Below are 24000 nucleotides of genomic sequence, written 5' to 3'. Positions count from 1 at the left end.
TTAGATCGGAAATTCCCATTATGAGCGGTGGGAGAATTAATGACGATAACAGGAAGTTGTTCACTCTGTGGGAATTCAAACTGCAAAGTCATGATGATAGCCTTTGAATTTGGTCGCTTGTTCTACATCTATTATGAATAAATTAATGGGCTCTCCTGCACAGTGAAAAAGGATTTAGACACAATACCCTGAATGAATGTAGCTCTCTGTGATTGTATAAACTTCATTAATTTTATGGTTAATGTGAAACACTGACTGTGTTAATGGACAAACTTGACTTGGATTTTATCATCATCGTCAATATTATCATTATTATTATAATTATTATTATTGGTTTAAAAAAAAAAAAGAACAATAATAACAACAACTATAATAATAATAATAATAATAATAATAATAATAATAATAATAATAATAATAATAATAATAATAATAATAATAATAATAATAATAATAATAATAATAATAATAACAATAATAACAACAATAAGAAAAATTAAGGATCAGACTGTCCTTAAAACCGTCCGTATATAATTTAATCGGACATGCACTTCATAAACACAATATTCTAATATCCGAATGAAGTTTGTTTTTGTTTTTTCACGCTAGTTTTTAAGCTTGTAGGAGTACGTTTTGCGGATATGTGCTCTAGTGGTATGACACTCGCTTTCGGATCGGAAGGTCCTGCGTTCGAGCCTCGCGCTCGGCGCATAGCTGAGTCCCTGGAAAAGGCTTTTTACTCACATTCTCTCACCGTACTCAGGTGTAAAATGAGTACCTGGCGTTAACAGCGTTGTCTTTGTCCTAAAAATTGTAATATCGCCTAACAGGCGTCATGTCCCGTCCGACATGTTAAATGTTGCTGCTGACCAAGGACCCCATGTAAAGCGCTTTCAGCACGTTAAGTGGATATTGCGCTATATAAAAGCTCAATTATTATTATTATTATTATCTATATTCCTTCTTGGAATGTCTAGACGGCGGGACCTAATGGTACCGTTGTAAAAGGGCGTCATTTTTTAAACGTTTTTTTTTTTTTTTTGGGGGGGGGGGGGGGGGGGGGAATGTATTTACTACTTCGTTCCATCAAAAGACCAAAAGAAAAAGACTGAAAGTCATTTCAAGGGCGACATGGAAAAACTGATAAGGTGGGGCAATGGAAAAGAAGGTAAAATACTAGCCCCCCCCCCCCCTCTCTCTCTCTCTCTCTCTCTCTCTCTCTCTCTCTCTCTCTCTCTCTCTCTCTCTCTCTCTCTCTCTCTCTCCCTCTCACACTCAGGGGTTGTCATGTGCATCTGAAATGAAAGAAGGCTGTCAATGAGAAAAAGAAAAAAATGTAAACTGACAAACTTCTTACTTATATCCAAATCATTTCAAAGCTGAAAGTATTTATATATATATATATATACATATATATATATACATATATATATATATATATATATATATATATATATATACATATATATATATACATATATATATATATATATATATATATATATATATATATATATATATATATATATATATATATATATATATATATATATATATATATATGAGCCAAGGTCAAAAGGTGCCAATTTTTTTTCTCAAAATAAAAGTGACATAATAGTCCATTCATGTTGCTATATGTGTAGCAAAAACCCAGTACTTCATGAATCAAAGGCCCTTTAGATAACTTTAAGGTCTAACGCAGCATAATATCGTCAACAATACCTATAGGTTGCTGGTGTCACCTGTGACCGGTGACACCAAAATGAGACAAAAACTCAATAACCAAATGATTTTTGTTGAGTATCAAACTTTATTTAGTAAGTTATAGACAAAAAGACACAATCAACAACAATCATAGTACAATGATATTACCAACTATTGGAGAAAATGTTGCTTTTTGGTGTCATCGGTCACAAGCAACATAGAATGCAAATATATTATTTCATAAAAATGTTTGTACATTAACAACAACAATATTGCATATGCTTATTACCTGCAATGTTCAGAAACTTTTGGAATAAAATGTTGGGAAATAATGTGACCAAAGCATATCTTTTTAGCGACATTGTGTCACTTGTGACATTAGACCGATGACACCATTACTTATGTCACAAGCAATACCAAATTGCAATTTCGACAATATATAATTAATTTCAGTCAAACCAGTGTAATAACCACAGTTAAATATGGAATTTAATAATATTTCAGAAACCAAAGACTTCAAAAATAAAAATATACATGGAAATTAGAGCATCTGAATGTGACTTGTGACACAACACAGGTGACACCATTACTTATGTCACAAGCAACACCAAATCACACTTTCTTCCATAATATATCATTATTTTCAGTCCAAAAAGCACAATAACCTACTCTTGAAAATGAAATGAAATGAAATTCAATATTATTTTAAGAAACGGAATACTTCTAAATTGGATATATACTTAGAAATTAGTAATACCATTGTTGCTATTACTTTGGTCAAAATCGGCACTAGAACGCAATTTTGCCTCAATAAATCAAGAATAGCAACTGAACACATGTAATATAGCCTGTTAAAATGTAATTCAATGACATTTCAAGCTTTGAAGAACATGAAAACAGAAATACATTAGAGACTTCAAACTTAAGTGTCACCTGTGACATTTTAAGCAATGACACCAATGGTCACAAAAAGTACCAGAAGTCACATAAACACTAGATAAATATCAGCCATGGTAATGAATTCATGTAACCATACCGTAACATCCGCCCTACTGCTCAAATCTGCTAGTTTGTTGTAATTTAGTGTGTAAATAGTAAATAAAATCAAATTTCTTGACAACCCTTCTATTTATCTGGATTCGTCAAAAGCTTGAGTTTTGTATTTTTCTTGATTGATACAACCCTGAAACATAAAAAATTAGAATTACAAGGAAACAATTAATTGTGTCAAAATCTGTCTTATGTGAGATGTCATAATATCATATTTGTAAATAGAATAACAGCTGAAAATATAATTTTTTGGTGGCACTTTGTAATATCCAAAATAAAGTGTTGCTTGTGACAATGTAAAATAGCGATGACACCAAAGTTCAACTTACCTTTTCTCCCTGGAGCCACACTGGAAAGGCAAATGAAAGTGCTGAACTTCAAAGACTGGTAAGAAGGGTGGATCAAAATTGCGAATCGCCTTTTAACGAAACAAACTTCCACGTGTTCACGCATGTCGTGTTGCTTGTGACAAATGACACCAAAACCAATAAACCTCAATATCGGTAAAACGGTATACATTTACTCCAAGATTTGAGTTCAGATAGTAAATTTATGCTTTTTTCTCATAATAAAACATTTTATAAACATTAAATATGAGCTTTAAAGTTTCGTGTCGAGTCTTAGTATTGTGCTGTGTTTGATGACACCAAAGGTCACAAGCAACACCAACTTTTTAAGAACTCTATATGAAACTTATTCAGATATGTAATATACTGCAATTGCGTTTAAAAGTAAATTTTGACTTTATACTATCAGTCAAATTTCAACCACGTGAGCTAAAACATCACATTTAATTTCTACATGATTTCTAAAAAGGTGATGCGTTGACCTCGTTTTAAGCACATGCCAAACAGCATTCAAATTTAACTTTCAAGTTGTTTATTTCATATTCTGTTGAACAGAGTATGTTGAGCTATCTCATTTTATCTCTTCTTCATATTATCAATTGATTACAAGCATTAACCCAATGAAAACAGCCTATAATTAAGTAAAAATCAAATTTTCTTAACACTGGTATCAGGCGGGCACCTTTTGACCTTGGCTCATATATATATATATATATATATATATATATATATATATATATATATATATATATATATATATATATATATATATATATCTTCCAACACAGCTGACTACTAAGCGCATTATAAGAGCCAATATTTTATTTTTATCTAACTTTTAAAATAAATTAAAAAAAAAATTACAAACAAACACACACACACACTAACAAACATACACACGCATAAGCACCCATACTGACACCGATAAACCCCCTCAAAAAAACAGGCAAACAATTTAACTCGTTGGCAAACTCTGGCAGAACGCCAAGTTGGGGTTGCAAGCTATACGTGGGGGGAAAAAAAACATATTTAAAAATGTGGCCAGAAAACTAAAAGTTTGGCCGGAAAACTCGCCCTTCAAATAAATATCGATCGATTTAAATTGTGACCCACATCTTGGCAAAAACTCTCAAACCTGGGACTTCCTCGAAGTCCCAGGTTTGAAAGATTCTGGTAAGACGAGGGTCATTTAAATCGATCGATATTTGAAGGGCGAGATTTCTGGCCAAATTTTTAAATATGTCTTTTTCTTTTCCTCCAGGGTACGGCAGTATGTATAATGAATGACTCGAGTATAATACACAAATCGATTTGATGTGACGTGAAGCAGAAAATAAAGCAAAATTCTTTACCGTGGTACGTATCTTTATTGAAGCCAGAAGATCGCAACCAACACCCACATCAATCCGATGATTTGATTGGCCGAAACGGGGCACACACCCCCCAAAGCTTGACTATGACGAAATTGCATAGATCTTACGGCTCAAGATTCACTACACACATCACTTATGTTTTCTGGCTCCAAGCACAAGCCTCTCCTGCCAACACGTTATTTAACAATAACACTGGCTATACTATGCTATAAATAGAGGACGTGCGAACAAAAGTACGAACAAAAGTAAACAGACTGTTAGACGGTGTAGGCGATGATGAAACAGCGATTATATGTTGTCGCTGTTGATGATAATATGGGACGGAGGGGGGGGGGGGAGAGAGAGAGAGGGAGAGAGAGAGAGAGAGAGAGAGAGAGAGAGAGAGAGAGAGAGAGAGAGAGAGAGAGAGAGAGAGAGAGAGAGAGATTGATTTGCACGCCTAGCCTAAGTAGAACGTGTGTTATTGTTATACAAATATATTGCAGTGACACACCCCCTCAGCGTTTCATCCGAGGCGAGGAGACCAAAAGAGATACTATTTTTAGAAGGCCCTGGTTTCATCCTCACACTCGGGTCGATGTTATTGATCATTGGCATTGATCCAAAATACCACAGCTACGAACTACGAATTGCATCATCGTAGCTTGGAAACAACACACACACATATATTCTGTAGCTCTCTACCTCTATATATATATATATATATACACACACACACACCACCGCACACAGACGCACTAAAAAAGTGGCTATAACTACAAACTAAAATATAAAGCGACCATTACCACCCCAACGAAAAAACGTCAAAGAAAACGAAATATAACATGGTTCAACCCACCCTACAGCAAAAATGTGATAACTTCTATCGGTAACAAATTCTTCAATCCACTACAAAAATGCTTCCCTCCCAGTGACGTACTACACCCAATCATGAACAAAAACACCATCAAAATAGGATACACATGCATGCCAAACATACAAAACATTATGTCCCCCAACAACAAACGAAAATTATCACAGCCAGCTCAGCCCAGCGACAACCTAGAGAAAAAATGCAACTGCAGGACCCAGGCAACATGCCCACTAAACGGAAATTGTCTGTCTCAAAACGTTATCTATCAAGCCACAGTTACACCCCCAGACATACCAAAACAAGAAACATACATTGGCCTCACCGAGTATTCATTCAAAACCAAATACAACATGCATAAATCTTCCTTCAAACAAAAACAAACGACATTCTACTACACTAAGAGAACACATTTAGAACCTCAAAGAAAAAAACATACAACACAGCATTGCATGGAAAATCATCTCCAGAACACAGTCGTACTACCCCTCTTCCAAGATTTGCAATCTCTGCTTAGACAGGGGTGAGAATGACTGGTCACAAAAAAGGAGGAAATTTTTCATCTTGAAGATGTGCAACCATAACCTATAAATTTGAATTTCACTAAAATTCACTGAGATGCGATCCAACATTTGTCTCGCAGCAATTTCTAACACGACTCGGTGGAATTTCAAAAGTTGAAAGTGTAATTACAACATTTAGTGGTTGTAGTAGGGATGATGATGTGGTAGTGGTTGTAGCAGTAGCGGTGGTAGGGATGATGTGGTAGTGATTGTAGTAGTAGTGGTCGTATGGATGATTGTGTGGTGGTGGTTGTAGTAACTGTGGTAGGAAAGATGGTGTGGTGGTAGTTGTAGTAGTAGTGGTGGTAGGGATGATGATGTGATGGTGGTTGTAGTAATGGTAGTAGGGTTGATGATGTAGTGGTGGTTGTAGTAGTAGTTGTGGAAGGAATGATGATGTGGTGGTAGTTGTAGTAGTAGTGGTGGTAGGGATGATGTGATGTTATTTGTAGTAGTGGTGGTAGGGATGATGTGTTATTTGTAGTAGTAGTGGTGCAAGGGATGATGGTGTGGTGGTGGTTGTAGTAACTGTGGTAGGAATGATGATGTGGTGGTTGTAGAAGTAGTGGTGGTAGGGATGATGATGTGGTGGTGGTTGTAGTAGTGGTAGTAGGGTTGATGATGTGGTGGTGGTTGTAGTGGTAGTTGTGGTAGGAATGATGATGTGTGGTAGTTGTAGTAGTAGTGGTGGTAGGGATGATGATGTGTTATTTGTAGTAGTAGTGGTGCTAGGATGATGGTGTGGTGGTGGTTGTAGTAAAATTGGTCGTAGGGATGATGATGTGGTGGTGGTTGTAGTAGTGGTAGTAGGGTTGATGATGTGGTGGTGGTTGCAGTGGTAGTTGTGGTAGGAATGATGATGTGGTGGTAGTTGAGGTAGTAGTGGTAGTAGGGATGATGTGGTGTTATTTGTAGTAGTAATGGTGCTAGGATGTTGGTGTGGTCGTGGTTGTAGTAAAAGTGGTGGTAGGGATGATGTGGTGGTGGTGGTAGGGATGACGATGTGGTGGTAATTGTAGTAGTAGTGAAGTGGTCTGTGTGTGTGTGTGTGTGTGTGTGTGAGAGAGAGAGAGAGAGAGAGAGAGAAAGAGAGAGAGAGAGAGAGAGAGAGAGAGAGAGAGAGAGAGAGAGAGAGAGGGGGGGGAGGGGGAGGGAGGGAGAGAGAGAGATTAAAAAGGCAATAGGTACCTACAAAAGGGGAAAAAAATCCAGACCCATTTGCCCCTCCTCTTCCCCTTCAACTAGCTAATCAAAGAACACCACTCGTCTTCTGTGTCAACGGTGACATCTGGTGACATCTGGTGACGTCTGGCCCGACGTCATAAAAACAGGACCGTCAGCAAATTTCACGAGACTGAGCACAGGTGTCAAAATATGACATAAGACATAATGGTGATTTTGGGGTTTTGAGGAAAATGCTTGACACGGCAAATCCAGGGGAAAATTTCTGAGAAATTCTCAAAATTACTGATTATTTATCAAAAAAAAAAAAAAAAAAGAAAAAGGAGGAATTGTGATGGGGATGGGCGGAGATAAACTACCATTTAGGCGGAAATCCGCCTTTAGGCGGAAGATTCTCAGCCCTGTTAGAAGAAAAATTCTTTATCATCACAAAACCGAACATGGCAACACTCAACAGAAGAAAACGAACTAACATCCTCATGCAGACATATAAACAAACACCTTTTATGTAATTACGAACCTCTATAAACACGGATCGACAACTATCCTTTTTCGGACACATAGTAAGGAAAGATAAGAATGAATACCTGGCAAGTTGTGGAAAAATACCTGGTAAACGCGCCCGGGGGAGACAAAGAAAAACACTCATAGACCAACTTAAGGGCTAACAACCTAACAATCCAAGAGCTGTTTGAAAAAGCAAGAGACAGGGAGGAATGGAGAGAGATAATTCATGCAGTATCCGAAGCCTGGACCAGGCATGGAACCTAGAAGAAGATAAACACGAATCTAGAAAAATACGAAAAACACAACAATCTCCTTTCACTTCCACTCCCTGATGAGAGCTAACTAACGCTTGAAACAATATTGTAGAATTTGATCATAATTATACTTAAAATGTTTTATATGTGAAGTAAGAACCTGTTCACAAACACGTACAACAGATAATGAAAACAAGATTAAGAACGATAATAATAAAACAACAACACACGTATACTCTCTCTCTCTCTCTCTCTCTCTCTCTCTCTCTCTCTCTCTCTCTCTCTCTCTCTCTCTCTCTCTCTCTCTCTCTCTCTCTCTCTCTCTCTCTCTCTCTCTCTCTCTCTCTCTCATCAAACAGATCTTAAATGATAAATGAGAAATGCAGACGCCATTTTTAACATGTCACCCCTTACACTAATCTCATTCGTCTCGCGGCCACTCAGTTCCCGAAGAATATGCCTATTCTACGCGAGCGACATAAGTATATTATACTGTGACTTTTAATCACAGAGCAAATATATTCAATTCAAAGGTTTATTTTTAGGCAATTGCCAATAGAACCCATACATGAATATAATATTTCCAATCAACAAATGGCATAATATGAGGTCTTTGCTTAATTTTGTTTCGGGGGGGGGGGGGGGGGGGGGGGGGGGGGGTGTGCTTCTTTTGATGTTCAATAACATTTTATAACGGAACCTCTTTTCCAACTCCAAACCCGGCAGAATATAATAAATGCTAAAAATAGCGACATAGTACGTCGAGTCACTATTTATTTATAGCTTGTTGTTCCAGCTGAGGAGGACCCGTGCTGGGGCGATGACATTGAATTGACATGGAGTTGGAGCTAGATAAACCATTGATTTCATTATCATTTTAAAGAGGTAGAGGGAACGTACCAATGCCAAGGTCGCTCGCTCGGCACCCAAAGACATTTATTTAGAGCGAGTTGCGAACTCTATTAAAAAGTTAAGTAAGAACGTGTTCACAAACACTTATAGCAGATAATGAATGCAAGATTAAGAACGATAATAATCATAACAACAACAACAACAATATTTAAATAATAAAAATAATAATAATAATAATAATAATAATAATAATAATAATAATAATAATAATAATAATAATAATAATAATAATAATAATAATAATAATAATAATAATAATAATAATAATAATAATAATAATAATAAAAAAAGAGAAGGGAAGAGAAGAGAGGAGAAGAAGAAGGAAGAAGAAGAAGAAGAAGAAGAAGAAGAAGAGAAGAAAGAAGAAGAGAGAGAAGAAGAAGAAGAGAAGAAGAAGAAGAAGAAGAAGAAGAAGAAGAAGAAGAAGGAGAAGAAGAAGAAGAAGAAGAAGAAAGAAGAGAGAAGAAGAAAAAGAAGAAGAAGAAGAAGAAGAAGAAAGAGAGAAGAAGAGAAGAAGAAGAAGAAGAAGAAAAGAAGAAGAAGAAGAAGAAGAAGAAGAAGAAGAAGAAGAAGAGAAGAAGAGAGAGAGAAGAAGAAGAGAAGAAGAAAAGAAGAGAGAGAAGAGAAGAGAGGAGAAGAAGAGAGAGGAGAGAAGGAGGGGAGGAGGAGGAGGAGGAGGAGGAGGAGGAGGAGGAGGAGGAGGAGGAAAAAGATAACATTGCTTTCACCAGCATACAATACAGAATTTGAACATCTTACATGCCAACTCCAGCCTGTATGAATAATTTCACTTAAAATATCATTGGAACAATCGTTTAAAATCGGAATTCTCATCTTTAAAATCTGGGTCTTTTTTTATTTATTTATTAAAATCCAGTATAATCACGCCATTAATGCTTTGTTTTTAAAGGGTTTTACGTCGCTTGCAACGCATTTAGGTCATATATCAGTGCCAGTAAAAAGTTCTAGAATTACAATTAAAGTACCCAAGAGTAAGTAAGACAAAGGGGAAATAGGGAACAGGTGTAAATCCCAAGAGCACACTATCAGTGTACGCCGTTAAGAACATTCAATAACCAAGATTGTTCAAAATTTAACCCGTGTAAAAATCACTAAATTTCAATCAATAAATAAAACAAGGGAGAGAACAAAAAAATAGTGGCAGGAATATTACGAGAACTCTTGTCCTGCTTTGACCTTTGGCCTTGCACAAACGACCTTCGTTACCGACCGGTGGAGATAAGAAAACTTGGGTGCCAGTGACCTGGAATGGGGTTACGGTATGTCAATTTACGTCATCGAATTAAAACTACTGTATCTATGTACTTTGTGCAGCTACAATATTATGTGGTCCAGTGGTATAACAAACGTGTTGAATATTGACTACTTAAAAATAAAAAGGGCACTCCAGAGGCGAATGGTACTGAATGAAATGGAAACCGCTTCCTGTGATTTTTTTTTATTTTTTTTTTATTTTGGAGAAATTAACGAAGCACTGAAAAACGTTTGGAAGATTGTAAAAAAAAAACCAAAAACAACTAAAAAAAAAACAAAACAGAAAAATAAAAAAACCCAAAAACGTGGATATGTGCCGTTAAATTTTCATGTATTTAGTTCAATATTCCACTAATGTGCGGCTATGTGGTCTTGTGGTGCGACACTCGCCTTCGGATCGGAGGGTCCAGGGTACGAATCCCACTCAGAGTGGTGCATAGTTATTGAGTTCCATGAAAAAAAGTTCTTTACTCACAATCTCTCATCATACTCAGGTGTAAAATGAGTACCTGGACGTTAACAGCATTGTCCGCATCCGAAAAATGGTACCTCTATCGCGTCATGTCTCGTCTTACATGTTAGAATTCCTTGTAAAGTGCTTTGAGCACGTTTGGAGGATAAATAAATATTTTCTCTCTCATACACCCACACATACACTGAGAGATAGAGAGATAGAGAGAGAGATTTTTGTTTGTTTTGTTTGTTTATTGCTTTAGGTCTCTTCCAACACAAATGAGGTTATATGAGAGACCGCTGAAACAAAAAAAAAAAACAAGCAATCTAACAAAAATAGTACAAATGTAAATCAAAATCATAACCTAAAGATATAAGCTAAATTATAAATAACCAAGAACAAAAGGCAGAAGATTTACAGAAAAAAAAATATCCCCTGTCAAAAATACAACCACAAACCAAAGAAGCAGGATAGGCAGTAAAGAGACGAAGAAACGACATCACTATCGGATCGTACACCCATGCGAACATCATAGGTATATGATTCAAGGGTGATGCTCCCATCCAACACCCCGCAGAGAGAGAGAGAGAGAGAGAGAGAGAGAGGAGAGAGAGAGGAGAGAGAGAGAGAGAGAGAGAGAGAGAGAGAGAGAGAGAGAGAGAGAGAGAGGCTTCTTTTCCTTTTTAAAAATCATAATTAGTTTTATCATCAATCCTACAATTCACTTGTATTGACTTCTCTATGCCCCCCCCCCCCCCCCACTCTCCCCCCCTTATTTTTTTATTACGACTTCAGCATAATTTATTATTTCATACATCTAAGAATGACACCAGCAACTCGGAACAGCAATTCGAAATAATAACAATAATAATAATAATAATAATAATATAATAATAATAATAATAATAATAATAATAATAATAATAATAATAATAATAATAATAATAATAATAACAATAATAATAATAATAATAATAATAATAATAATAATAATAATAATAATAATAATAATAATAATAATAATAATGTATTCAGCCCAACACGGATCCTATTCAATAATTTATAATAATTATCTTGTTTCCTAAAATAGAATTATTTAATTTACGTAGACAACATGCAGGATGGATAGCTCTTAAAACCTACTGAATACAAAGGAGAGTTATATTTATCTTTTGTTGCATGGCTGGCTAGTCGGTTGCAGACAACACATTGCATGGGCTACAACAACCACACAGTCGTACTTTGGATTTAAAACACACACAAACACACACACACACACACAAAAACAACACGTATTTAAAATTTGAGGATCACTTTCATCGATTCGATATTTGAAGGACGAGTTTTCTGGCCAAAATTTTAATTACGCTTTTGTATTTTTTCTCTTTTCAGAGTAAAAGATGGTTTACAGCTCTTTAGAAGTGTTTGTGTGTACGTGTGTGTGTGTGGGGGGGGGGGGGGGGGGGAGAGGATTTACGGTACTTGCACGCATATGGAGGAGTCAAAAAAGATGGGACATCTGAGCTTAAAAGCATTTGAACAAAAGAAGCCAGGAGCCAGTAAAAGCACAAAATGAAGTAATAGAGGATTTGAACACTTACAGGATCTGAGGTCATCAATAACACCGTTTAGAAAAATAGCACAATATCCCCCCCCCCCCCCCCCAACTCCTTCCCAAAGAGAAATGCGCTAAAATGTTAAATTAATTCATCTCCATAAATAGTATACACAACAATAATATCTATCAGGAAGAAGATTTACAAATAAAAAAGAAAATTAAAGTACACCATCTATCAAAAAAAAAAAAAAATTAAATAAAAGAAAAGATATAAAAAAGTTCTATGAATGAATTTGAGTGTTTCCCTTCCAGCTAACGGCCGTAAGAAGGGTTAGGACCAAAAAAAATAAATTTAAACACACACACACACACACACACAAAAGAACATGGAAAGTGAAACAAAATAATAATAGAAAAATAGATGACACAGCCAATGTGATCAATCTGGACCACTATCAGAGGTAAAAATTAAAAAAAAAAAAAACAACAAAAAAACACTCCTTTGAGTCGTTAATATCATTACTTTAGTTTTCAGTCAGGGCTTTTGAGTAGGACATAATTGTACAACATGCGTTTTTGTTACCTGTCTCTACAAAAATCTAACAGACCCAGCTATTCTACAAAACCTAACAGACCCAGCTATTCTACCAAACCTAACAGACCCAGCTATTCTACCAAACCTAACAGACCCAACTATTCTACCAAACAAAACAGACCCAGCTACCCTACGAAACCGAACAGACCCAGCTATTCTACCAAACAAAACAGACCCAGCTATTCTACCAAACCGAACAGACCCAGCTATTCTACCAAACCTAACAGACCCAGCTATTCTACCAAACAAAACAGACCCAGCTACCCTACGAAACCGAACAGACCCAGCTATTCTACCAAACCTAACAGACCCAGCTATACTACCAAACAAAACAGACCCAGCTATTCTACCAAACCGAACAGACCCAGCTATTCTACCAAACCTAACAGACCCAGCTATTCTACCAAACCTAACACACCCAGCTATTCTACCAAACCTAACACACCCAGCTATTCTACCAAACCTAACAGACCCAGCTATTCTACCAAACATAACAGACCCAGCTATTCTACCAAACCTAACAGACCCAGCTATTCTACCAAACCTAACACACCCAGCTATTCTACCAAACCTAACACACCCAGATATTCTACCAAACCTGACAGACCCAGCTATTCTACCAAACAGAACAGACCCAACTACCTAGTCAATGCTAGACGTGCAAGGGCAGGTTAGATAAAATCTTTAAACTGCTCCTGGAATCGGTCCGAGACCCTTTACATTAGAAGTGATAGATCTACCAACTGGGCTATCCGGACACCGCCATGCGACTCAAGCTTAACTGAAGTTAAGAGGTGCATCTCTGTTAATGCTCCTACAGTGAAAACCATTAAGCGTGAGAGTTAAGTGCACTTTTTTTGCATTGGTATCACTCTGCTGTTATTATTTTCCCAGCTAGAGCCAGAGAGCCATCGAGATCATTAACCTCAATCTGGTATTACGTTAGGGTAAACTATCAACTAGTAGTCATTCAGAGCCATTAGTGGTTTATCCCGGCTTCTATAGCATGAAACAGACAATAGCAATTGCTTGCTACCCTTTGGATAGGATGCTAGTCTATCGTAAAGTACTTTTCGTCAGATCTAAAAGACCTAGACACCCAATCACTGCTGGGTGGACAGGGGGGTCAGATCGATCTCGATCCCTTTGCGTGTGAAGCGAGTGCTCTACCAACTGAGCGATCGGGACCCCCTAAACTATCAAATGCCAAAAAAAAAAATCTAAAGCAAATGTGATCATAATTATCAACTTTTCATTATTTTCAGTTTTAAAATTTTCATTTCTTCACCTAAACAAAATGGCAGTGAGTAAAACTCAAGCAAGGTTATAAGCGGTTAACGTTTTTAGCATTTGGTTTATCCCAACATAATACCAGATTTGATTTGTCACATTTGATTAACAGTTAAAAGTCAATTCTACAGCATGAAACAATATTAGATATTGTAAAACAATTTTCAACAACAATTTGAGGACTGGTATTAAGAAAGAAAAGAAAAAGAAAAAAAGGGATTTATGAGCATACATATTCTTGTACTATTTGCATGACAATGAGGAAAAAAGTGACAATTACAGACATGATTGGAGAAAATGCTTTGTTCAAAAATTGAAATTGAAGATGATTCTTAACATCATTATTACAATTACCAGTATATATTAAATCTCATCTCACCCAGATCTGCCACAGGAAATCAACATAAAATCTTATTTTCTTTGAAAACTTTGTTGTTGTTTTTCTATAAAGTTTATAATTTATAACAAAGTGAATTTCAACTTTCTCTTCTACAAATCATTATCTGGAAAATAAAAAAAATTTTAGTAACAATTTTTAAAAACATATCCATTTCTAAGCCCAGCAATTATTTCCCCCCAAATTTTCCTCTAATGTAGATTTTAACGATAAAATTTAGTGAGGGAAAAAAATCCATATTTATTAACTCTGAAGATGCAGATTTTGCTTCTTCTCACCAATGGAAGAGTCGGTGAGTGAGAACATCAGAAAATAAACTTAAAAGTATAACCAACCTGTACTGGAGCGAGTTTGCCCAGTTTCTCCACATGTTTCAGGCAATTGTTTTCTGTGGCCTGACTGATCAAATGGAATAAATAGCTCCCCTTGCGAATGATGAGTCAAGTCATTGGAATCAGGGGATAGATCAGCAGATGAACAAGGATGAGTATCGCTGTCACCTCCTATTTTAAAGAAGCTGTGAAATTCACTTCCAAGAGGCCCATTCAGTTCCTTTAAACTACTCATTCTATCAGCAATTGGTTAGAACGTATTTGTAAAATTCAAACTGAAAGGGTAAAAAAAAAAAAAAATAAAAAACACATTATGAATCTATTTTTTAAAAAAGCATGTTAAATATAAAGCAATTTCTAAATCAATGATCCTGTTAGCATTATATTAAGACATTTAAATGTTTCAAGCAAGTTTTTTTTTTTTTAATAAAGCTTAAAAACCTATGCAAAAAACATTTTTAAAAAATAAAATACAAAAGCAAAGCAAATCACTCCTGACATTTTATTCATCTTTAGAACTAAACATAATTGTTTAACACATTACAGTGTAAAGAGAAGATATTTCTGGTGAAAATATAGAGAATACAATATAAGTTTCTTATTCACTGTCAAATTAAGTAACTAAATACATATTACAGTTTATAGCCAATAGGCCAATACCCTGTCCTAGGGCTCAATTGAATTGTTTGAATCCCAGATAAGCGTTGGATCTTTTATACTATTAGGCTTGTGTGTTCTGTGAACGCATTTGAGTATGTGCTACATGTGTAGTGTGTGATGTCAATCATCTTAAGCTATTTATAATATACATTCAGCAAAGCCAATTTGGAACGATATAAGCTTCAGTAACAAGTAATTATAATAAGATGAATCCATTGAGAAAGTTATGGGTGCAGGTTCTCCTTTCTCAAGGCAATCATTTTTTTTTAAGCAAAAGGCAAAAATAATTAGAAGCAGCATGACAAGTTTGAAAAATGCTTATCAGCATTAAAACCAATTGAGGCATAAGCAAGCTGTTAACCACACCAAATTTTTGTAAAAAACACTGAATGAAATGAGTAAACAAAAGCAGTGCAAATGGCTCGGATATTTATCGAATTAAATGTTTACATGACATAGAAGAGTAGAGCGCAAGGAAAAACAAAAGTCTTCCAAAACGTTGGGGATTTTTTTGTTGTTGCTGTTATTAAGTAATCATTGTATTAAAATATTTTTTTTTTCCAAAAACATAATGGAAAAATAAACACCCTCATTGAACAATGTTAAATTTTAAAGCAGACATAAACTTTAAACATCCAAAATAATGAAGCTAGTCAGAACGACAAAAATGAAATTGACAAAGCATTGCAATATACGATCCAAAGGACCAAGATCCCCATGTATAAAACCTCATTCGATTCCTTGTGTAAGAAACGTGCATTTATTACTTTATGATGTGCTTAGAGGCCAGTATTGTCAGTTTGATTTTTTACCCTAAAAGTAAACTTTCTCATCAGATCAAAATTAATAAAATCAGGAGTTAATGATTTCAAAGGCTGGATTTGAGGTCACAGTAGAAATCAGACCATTTCGACTTATACAAGACCAACTAATACATCTTTTTTGTTCACACATGACCTTTTGACGTTTGCCTTGCAACTATGTGTAAAATGAAATGGCTCATATATACAACAATAAGTTCTTATAAATGTTACCTACAATCAAAATCGGAATATTGTCCAGAGACATGACAAATACCCTTTTGAAATTAATTCCCTAGCCACTCCTGCATTAACAAAAAACAAAAAAAAAAACTTAAATGAGCAAGACAGGATTTAACAAAAACTACAAAGACCAAAAAGTGTGGTCTGAGTAAAGCCCTAAATAAAATTTTTTAAAAGTATCCTAGCTTGTTTGGGAAGAAATTCCATATACAGGTGCCACTTCGACTATTAGTCAATAAACTTAGCGACTCATTTTGAATCGGTTTTATTTATCCAAAGAAAAAACAAAAACAAATTGACCTCTGACCTCTGTCAAGCCACAATAAGGAGTTTTATTTTTACGGTAAAAAAATTTTCAGTCGAGCAAAAGTTGTGCAGCCATTTTGGTTAATTATCAGTTGCATATGAGAGTCTCAGGCATTCAAAATTTAACAAAATAAAGACCCCAATTGTAGACGTAAAATTTATCCATACAATATCAATCCTACCAGTCCAGTGTCTTTAGATCAATAAAGCTTAAATTGTGACTCCAGGTGAACAACTCTAATTTTACATTAGTCATTTGTGGAGCCTGTATATGGAATTTATCCCACATATATATATATATATATATATATATATATATATATATATATATATATATATATATATATATATATATATATATATATATATATATATATACGACCACTTTGTTGTGTTCAGGCTGTGCTGTTATCTTAAGTTTTCATTCTACGAAAACATAAATTCTTGGTCTTAATTCTTTTCTTTTCTCATTAATAAAAGCTCAGGCTTAGTAGCTTTTTGTCCCTTATTATAAATAACATGGGTAAAGTAAACGCATACAATATCAAAAATGGATACAAATGGACTAAAGTAATCTTTGTGATGGAGCTGGTTTGCAACTGATACAGACATTCTAACGGCTATGTGGTCTAGTGGTACGACACTCGCTTTTGGATCCGAAGGTCCGGGGTTCAAGCCTCGTTCGGCACATAGTTGAGTCCTTCCACAAGACTCTTTACTCACATTCTCTCACTGTACTCAGGTGTAAAATGAGTACCTGGCCGTCAACAGCGCTGTCTCTGTCCGAAGAAACAAAATGTAATATCGCCTAACAGGCGTCATGTCCTGTCCTACATATTAAGTGTTGCTGTTGACCAGGGACCCCTTGTAAAGCGCTATGAGCACGTTTAGTGGATATTGCGCGATATAAAAATCTAAAAAATAAAAAAAAAAACTTAACTGATGCTATGCTGATCATTAGCATTAGATTGAAGTGACAGAAAAGTAGGGGTTTGGGGTTGAATGCTTTGAAAAGCTAGAGAGGGATTTCTAGTCGAGAATCTTAGACTTAGACTAGGGAGTTTAATAGAAATTCTAAATGTACCTCACACACTTGAAACCAATGTCATATGAAAGAGCTGGCAACACAGATTACAAAACAGTTTGAATTTTGTTTCTATCTTGATTAGAAATGTAGTTACGGTAGTTCAAAGACTGAAATTTCAGACCGTTTTTACCCCAAAATTACCATTGCAAAGTTGTGACCGAAATCGCGTGATGTTAATAAAAAATGGTTTTTAAAACAGTCAATATGGAGTTCTTATCATATATTGTATACCAAAATGTTTGTCATATCGAGGACAATGCATTTACATTAATAAAGAGGAAGATAAACAGTTCAAATTAACACATTATTACATAATATGACGCAAATGTTACATAATCAAAAACTCGGCTAGACATAAGAAACAATTTGCTCTATCACTTTTGGATTTATCCCCAATATCTCACTGAAACAATTGCAAATAATTACCCTCTGTTAATTAATACATAGAGAATAAAAAAGGGTTTGAGAGTATTTAAATGAAAAGATATAAGCATGTTGTGTAATGACATAATGAGTTTATTTTTACCTATGGCAATTTAATTGCATATAAATAAAATGGTAGATTGAAAAAGTTCAAATAAATTGAAACTGATTCCCTATTATAATTAGAAGGAAAGTTCTGGCTTTTAATACTTTAAAAAATTATGCTGAACCACTTTGGGTTTATTGCTTTACATCATTTGAATTGACAATTAATATAATTTTATCCCCCCCCCCCCCCCTTCTCTCTCAATGTATGGGGGTGTCAAAACTAATAGAACTTCTTACCATAATAATTATTAAGGCTAAGGCCTTTAGAATATGGATACAAATGATAACAAACATATCTAAACATATGGGAAAGAAACTTGATGACTTGATGGCAAAGTAAAATAAAATTAAATTAAAGCAATTGGTATTTTTAAAATATCGATATTATTGATATCGGATTTCACAAAGAGAAGAAATATACGAACTTTTAAAACAAAAACTATAAATGCCTATAAATAAAGTTGGAAAGTATGTATTTCAAAATAAAAACATAGTAAATAATAGTACTGAAAATATTATGGACTAAATTTAACATAATACATAACTAAATTTAAAATATCGATATGAATATCGATATCGCCCGGCAGCCATGATGAAAAGATCTGTAAACAAGGCATTTCTGCGCCGAGTTAAAAGGTGTCTGCGCATCGATATAGAGCCCTGAAATTTGGCATGAATAAAGTTTAGATGTTATTCTAAAAACAAGCGTTTAAATTTTAAAAACACACGCGGTAAACAAAAAAATAAATGCATTTGAAAATTGCCAAATTTTAACTTCATATAACTTCTGGAATTATTAATTGGCACCATTTAAAAGGAAATTGAAAGACGAAAATAATGATACCAAAATATCTGCGATATTCCTCTTTATAATGAAGTTATGCATCTTTAATTGAACCCCCCAAAACGCGAACGGCAATTTCCAGTCACAACTTTCCTATGGGCGAGTTGGGTCAAAATTTGACTGCCACTGATGCTGCTCACTAAACTGCCTACTTAGACTGGATTATTGACAATTCCTACAACTACATCTTATTAATGTTTCGATTAGGTATCATTCACTCATTTCCTCCATTTAAGTTGTTAAGTAGCTCTTACAATGCTTATCCAATACGAATGATGTATGCACACATCTTAACACTGATTATATTGACCCTTACTCTTCAGCCCCCTCCCCCCCCCCCCCCCCCACTCCCCTCTCTCTCTTTCAACTTTCAAAATCTTGGATTTGATGGATTACACTGTTTCATAATTGACATTTATTGTTTGCCGTTTGATTTTGATTTAATTGATTTCTCAATTTTTTATTCTGAAAATAAGGAGACAAACTTAAATAGTTAAGCCATTCGATTGTTAATCAATGTGAGAAATTACAACAATGCCATGGCACATGGCAACAATAACACTAACAGTAACAAGGATACAGAGTCAAAAAGTGTAGGACTAGGACAGTTAAATAATTCTTCTCAACCGAGCTGTACTGTACCTATTTGCAGGCTTACTTGGCCTACTCTCCTTTCCAACTCCAACAACAAACATTCAACGTATTATACTGAGCTACTTAGCTCCTAAGACAGCCTCATCGCGACTAAAACCAACATTATGTAAAATTATCTAATTTAATGAAGGCCAATGGCCAATGCCAATGGCCAACGCCAATGGGCAATGTGGCCTTGGTCAACACAAGCGCAGGTTCACAGGGGCTCTAATTTCCGACAAAAATCACTTATGAGTGAAACATACACTCGTTTATATTAGGTTCGATAATAGAAGCGGGACACTATTGAATTGAAAACCAAACAATACGAAAATTACCTGTTATTCTTTTAAGAAGACCAAAAGTATGTAATTATTCAATAAGGTAATGTCGCAATTTTATGTACGAATGCCAGATAGTTTTAACAGATATATGTCATCTTAAGATTAAGTCAAATATATCACTGCCAAAAAATTTTCGACTTGAAAATCGAAATTAACCACCACACTCATATTCTATTACCAATAGCATGGGCCTTGATTCTAACAGAATATAAAGTGTCTTCCTTTATCAACGGTAAATGTATCGTAAAACAAGTAAAATTTCAAAGTTCAAAATAAAAACTGACCAAAATACAAATTTATCCATGCTTAACAAAGAACTCAACTTCCAAACTGGCATTCCAATTTTTTTACATTCGATCCCCAGCCTTCATGGCCTTCACCTCACACCTCACGATGAAACCGGTCTGAACCGCCGCAAATGTGCGATGATGCAAAACAAGACGAGCCCCCAAGAATAAGCCAATCAGATCATCGAAGTCAACGTCCTCGGAATACCGAAACACCATGACCTTTTCATCCATCAGCTGTTCACAATAATACAATAATAAAGCCGCGACATACCGAAAAGGCAATTTATATTTAAAAGCGTTGCTAAAAATAAATATAAAGCAGTTGCCACTATTGAAAAGTTAAACAAAATGTGTTTGTAAGAAGGAGAGAGAGAGAGAGAGAGAGAGAGAGAGAGAGAGAGAGAGAGAGAGGATAACACACACACACACACACACACACACACACACAGAAATATATTAAGAAATGAGTATATAACTCAGAGAGATTGTCAATATGTTTGTTTGTTTGTTTTTTATCTTGTGATGAAGTGGAGTCACGATAATGTTAAGAAACGTTCATGTAAAATCTACGAGTTACACCTGATAAGAACAAGAAATGTCATGTTTTGTCAGTAGGTAAGTAACAATATTGAAACTTGGGAGCAGGCACCGTTGTAAGATAAAAATCTAAGCATGTGTGTATATAAAATTAAAAAATTAAATAAAATTGAGCTTTTATATAGCGCAATATCCACTTAACGTGCTCAAAGCGCTTTACAAGGGGTCCCTGGTCAACAACAACATTTAACATGTAGGACGAGACATGACGCCTGTTAGGCGATATTACAATTTTTCGGACAAAGACAACGCTGTTAACGGCCAGGTACTCATTTTACACCTGAGTACGGTGAGAGAATGTGAGTAAAGAGTCTTTTCCAAGGACTCAACTATGCGTCGAGCGCGAGGCTCGAACCCAAGACCTTCCGATCCGAAAGCGAGTGTCATACCACAAGACCACATAGCCGCACATATAGCCGTATATGTGCCACGTAGACCAGTAATCAGAAAGTCTGAGGTACGATCCCCAGTCGAGGCAGACTGATTTTAATTTTATTTTTTTTTCTTGTTATTTTCTTTCTTGCTTTGTCTGGCACCTTTCATATATACTTGTTTATAGTAAGTAACAATAAAACTTCGTTTATCGCTTTATTTGTCATCAGTGAAAAATGATATATTTAAAAAAACAAAAAACAAAGGACTTTCTTCTCAAATATAAACCGATTGACACAGTAAGAGAGAGTCTGAGAGGATGTCTATGCGCTTATCCAAAAGATCTTATTATATGTAGTTAAAGAGAAGCAACGGAGGCCGTACTGAAATAATGAGAAGTTTTATCACAAACGTAACCCGGATACGACGAGTTCGCCGGGACCGACCGACGGTCGAACTTCGTTGAATGTCAGATATAATTAATTCTTATCAAGAAGGATAAGGAAAAAAAAATATTTTTAAAAGGAGCTGGAGTATTTTCATGTAATCTTTAGGTGCGACCTTACGTTGGATTTAAGGCAAAACCAGCTTAAGTACTTGCTTGTCACTCGAAGCAATCAACCCTATTTTAAGATGAAATACTTTGAGAAAAGAGATACAACTTGTATAAAGAATAATGGGGACATTTCGAGCCTCTGATTTAATTACGGTGTGAACGCAAGAGGATTTGTTTGTTTGTTTTAAGGGTTTTATGGCGCTTGCTACACATTTAGGTCATAATATCAGCGCCAGTGAACAGGAAGAAAATGGGATAGTAAAAAGTTCTAGAATTACAATTAACAAGAAAAGGGAAGACAAAGCTTATTATATAGTTGAAATAGGGAACAGATGTAGATTTTGAGAGCACACTATCAGTGTAGTTAGTTTGAGATCACCTAAATTCATCCTGACACAAGCACAGGTACCCACCCATAGGAACACACTCAAATGTTTACAAATCATATAATATATGTAAAACAAATATGAATACAGTGCATAACAGAGAGATGATTTACAAAACAAAGAATATAATCTCCCCAAACTCTAACTATATAATATTTGACTGTTTCCCTCCCAGCCAAGGTATCCGGCCAGATTCAGGAAAAAGCAAGTAATCTCATTACAAGACAAAGACAGAAAGCATGTTGGAACTTAGATTTAGGGGTATAGAAGACACAGTAAGCGCCTCCTCCCTCCCCACTATGGGAGGTCAGGAATCCCAACCATCAAGAGAATTTGATCAAAATGAGCCACGTCTTGTAACAGTAACAGTAAGGGCGAATACACACTCAGGGGTGAAAATGACTGGTCACTAAAAAGGAGGAAATTTTTCAGCGCTTAGATCAAGAACCATCCATGCAAAAATGACCTATAAATTTAAATTTCATTAAAAGTTATTGTGATGCAATCCAAAATGTGTCCCCCAGCAATTTCTGACATCACTCGGAGGAATTTCAAAAACTGAAAGTGTAATTATAACATGGTGGTTGTAGTAATGGTAGTGGTAGGGATAATGATGTGGTGGTGGTTGTAGTAGTTGTGGTAAGGAGGATGATGTGATGATTGTTGTAGTAGTAGTGGTAGTCGCCACATACATCTCCCGTATTCACAGATTCACTAATGCCCACATCCCATTGTTTCAAGTTGACCAGAGACGCCAACTTAAAATTTGGCTCACGTAAATTTCAGAAACAATTCCGAACAATTTCAATGCTTAAACAGGAATTTCTGCAAACAAAATATAATCTATTGAGATCTATAATCATCCTAATACCCCTTGTTTCAAATCAAGTAAAGTTCCAAAACCAATTTCTGACGTATAATATATTAAAATGGATGGTAGGTGTGGTGGTAATAATGATATGATGGTGGCTGTTGTAGTGGTGGCAGTAACGATAATGTATGTGGTTGTGGTGGTTACAGAAGTGGTGGTTGTAATATTGTTGTGTTAGAGGAGGTTGTAGTAGTGGTGGTAAGGATGTGGTAGTGATTGTTGTTTTAATGGTGATAGTGTTGTGATGATGTCGTAGTGGTGGTGGCAATGATGGTGATGACGATGATGTGGGGAGGTGGTTGTAGTAATGGTGGTGCTTCATGAAATGATGGTGTGGCGATGGTGGTCGTTGTAGTAGTAGTGGCAGTGATGATGATGATGATGATGATGATGATGATGATGATGATGATGATGATGATGATGATGATGGTGATGATGATAGTGGTGGCGGTGGTGGTGATGATAAGGTTTGTACTTGAACGTGAAAAGAGAGAATGATGGCTGATGTGAAAAGGATATGATCCACTTTATAGATTTAGGTTTGCCTGACAGAGGGAAAGATAGTGTATGTTTGTGTGTGTGTGTGTGTGTGTGTGTGTGTGTGTGTGTGTGTGTTTTGTTTGTTTTTAAGGGTTTACGGCGCCTGCATAACATTTAGGTTATATCAGCGCCAGTGAAAAGGAAGAAAATGGATAGTAAAAAGTTCTAGAATTACAATTAAAGCACCCAAGAAAAAGTAAGACATAGGGGAACGGATCAAAAAGGGATCAGATGTAGATTCAAAGAGCATACCACCAATGTACTTAGTTTGAGATCACCTATAAGTCTCATCCGGGC

General features: G+C 35.6%; 1 protein-coding gene across 2 annotated transcripts in view; it reads right to left on the bottom strand.

Annotated features, from left to right (window-relative positions):
* The window catches only part of LOC144978532 (uncharacterized), a 40867-nt gene extending 20365 nt beyond the window's left edge, over positions 1 to 20502 (bottom strand). The window contains exons 1-2 of one of the 2 annotated variants that reach the window (XM_078924721.1): positions 20376 to 20502; positions 14647 to 14918 (exon numbers count right to left, since the gene is read on the bottom strand). In XM_078924721.1, coding sequence (XP_078780847.1) covers positions 14647 to 14878 — 232 coding nt within the window. In that variant the 5' untranslated portion in view covers positions 14879 to 14918; positions 20376 to 20502. Of the gene's footprint in view, positions 1 to 14646; positions 14919 to 20085 lie in introns of both variants that reach the window. The other variant, XM_078924720.1, reaches the window with a different exon arrangement.
* Between the last annotated feature and the right edge of the window lie 3498 nt (positions 20503 to 24000).

The sequence above is a fragment of the Berghia stephanieae genome, chromosome 8 (genome assembly GCF_034508935.2).
Source record: "Berghia stephanieae isolate SIO BIC M18660-M18661 chromosome 8, UCSD_Bste_1.3, whole genome shotgun sequence".
NCBI lineage: Eukaryota > Metazoa > Mollusca > Gastropoda > Nudibranchia > Aeolidiidae > Berghia > Berghia stephanieae.
Note: the sequence above shows the minus strand (reverse complement) of the source record. Positions and strands in the feature narration are given on the sequence as shown.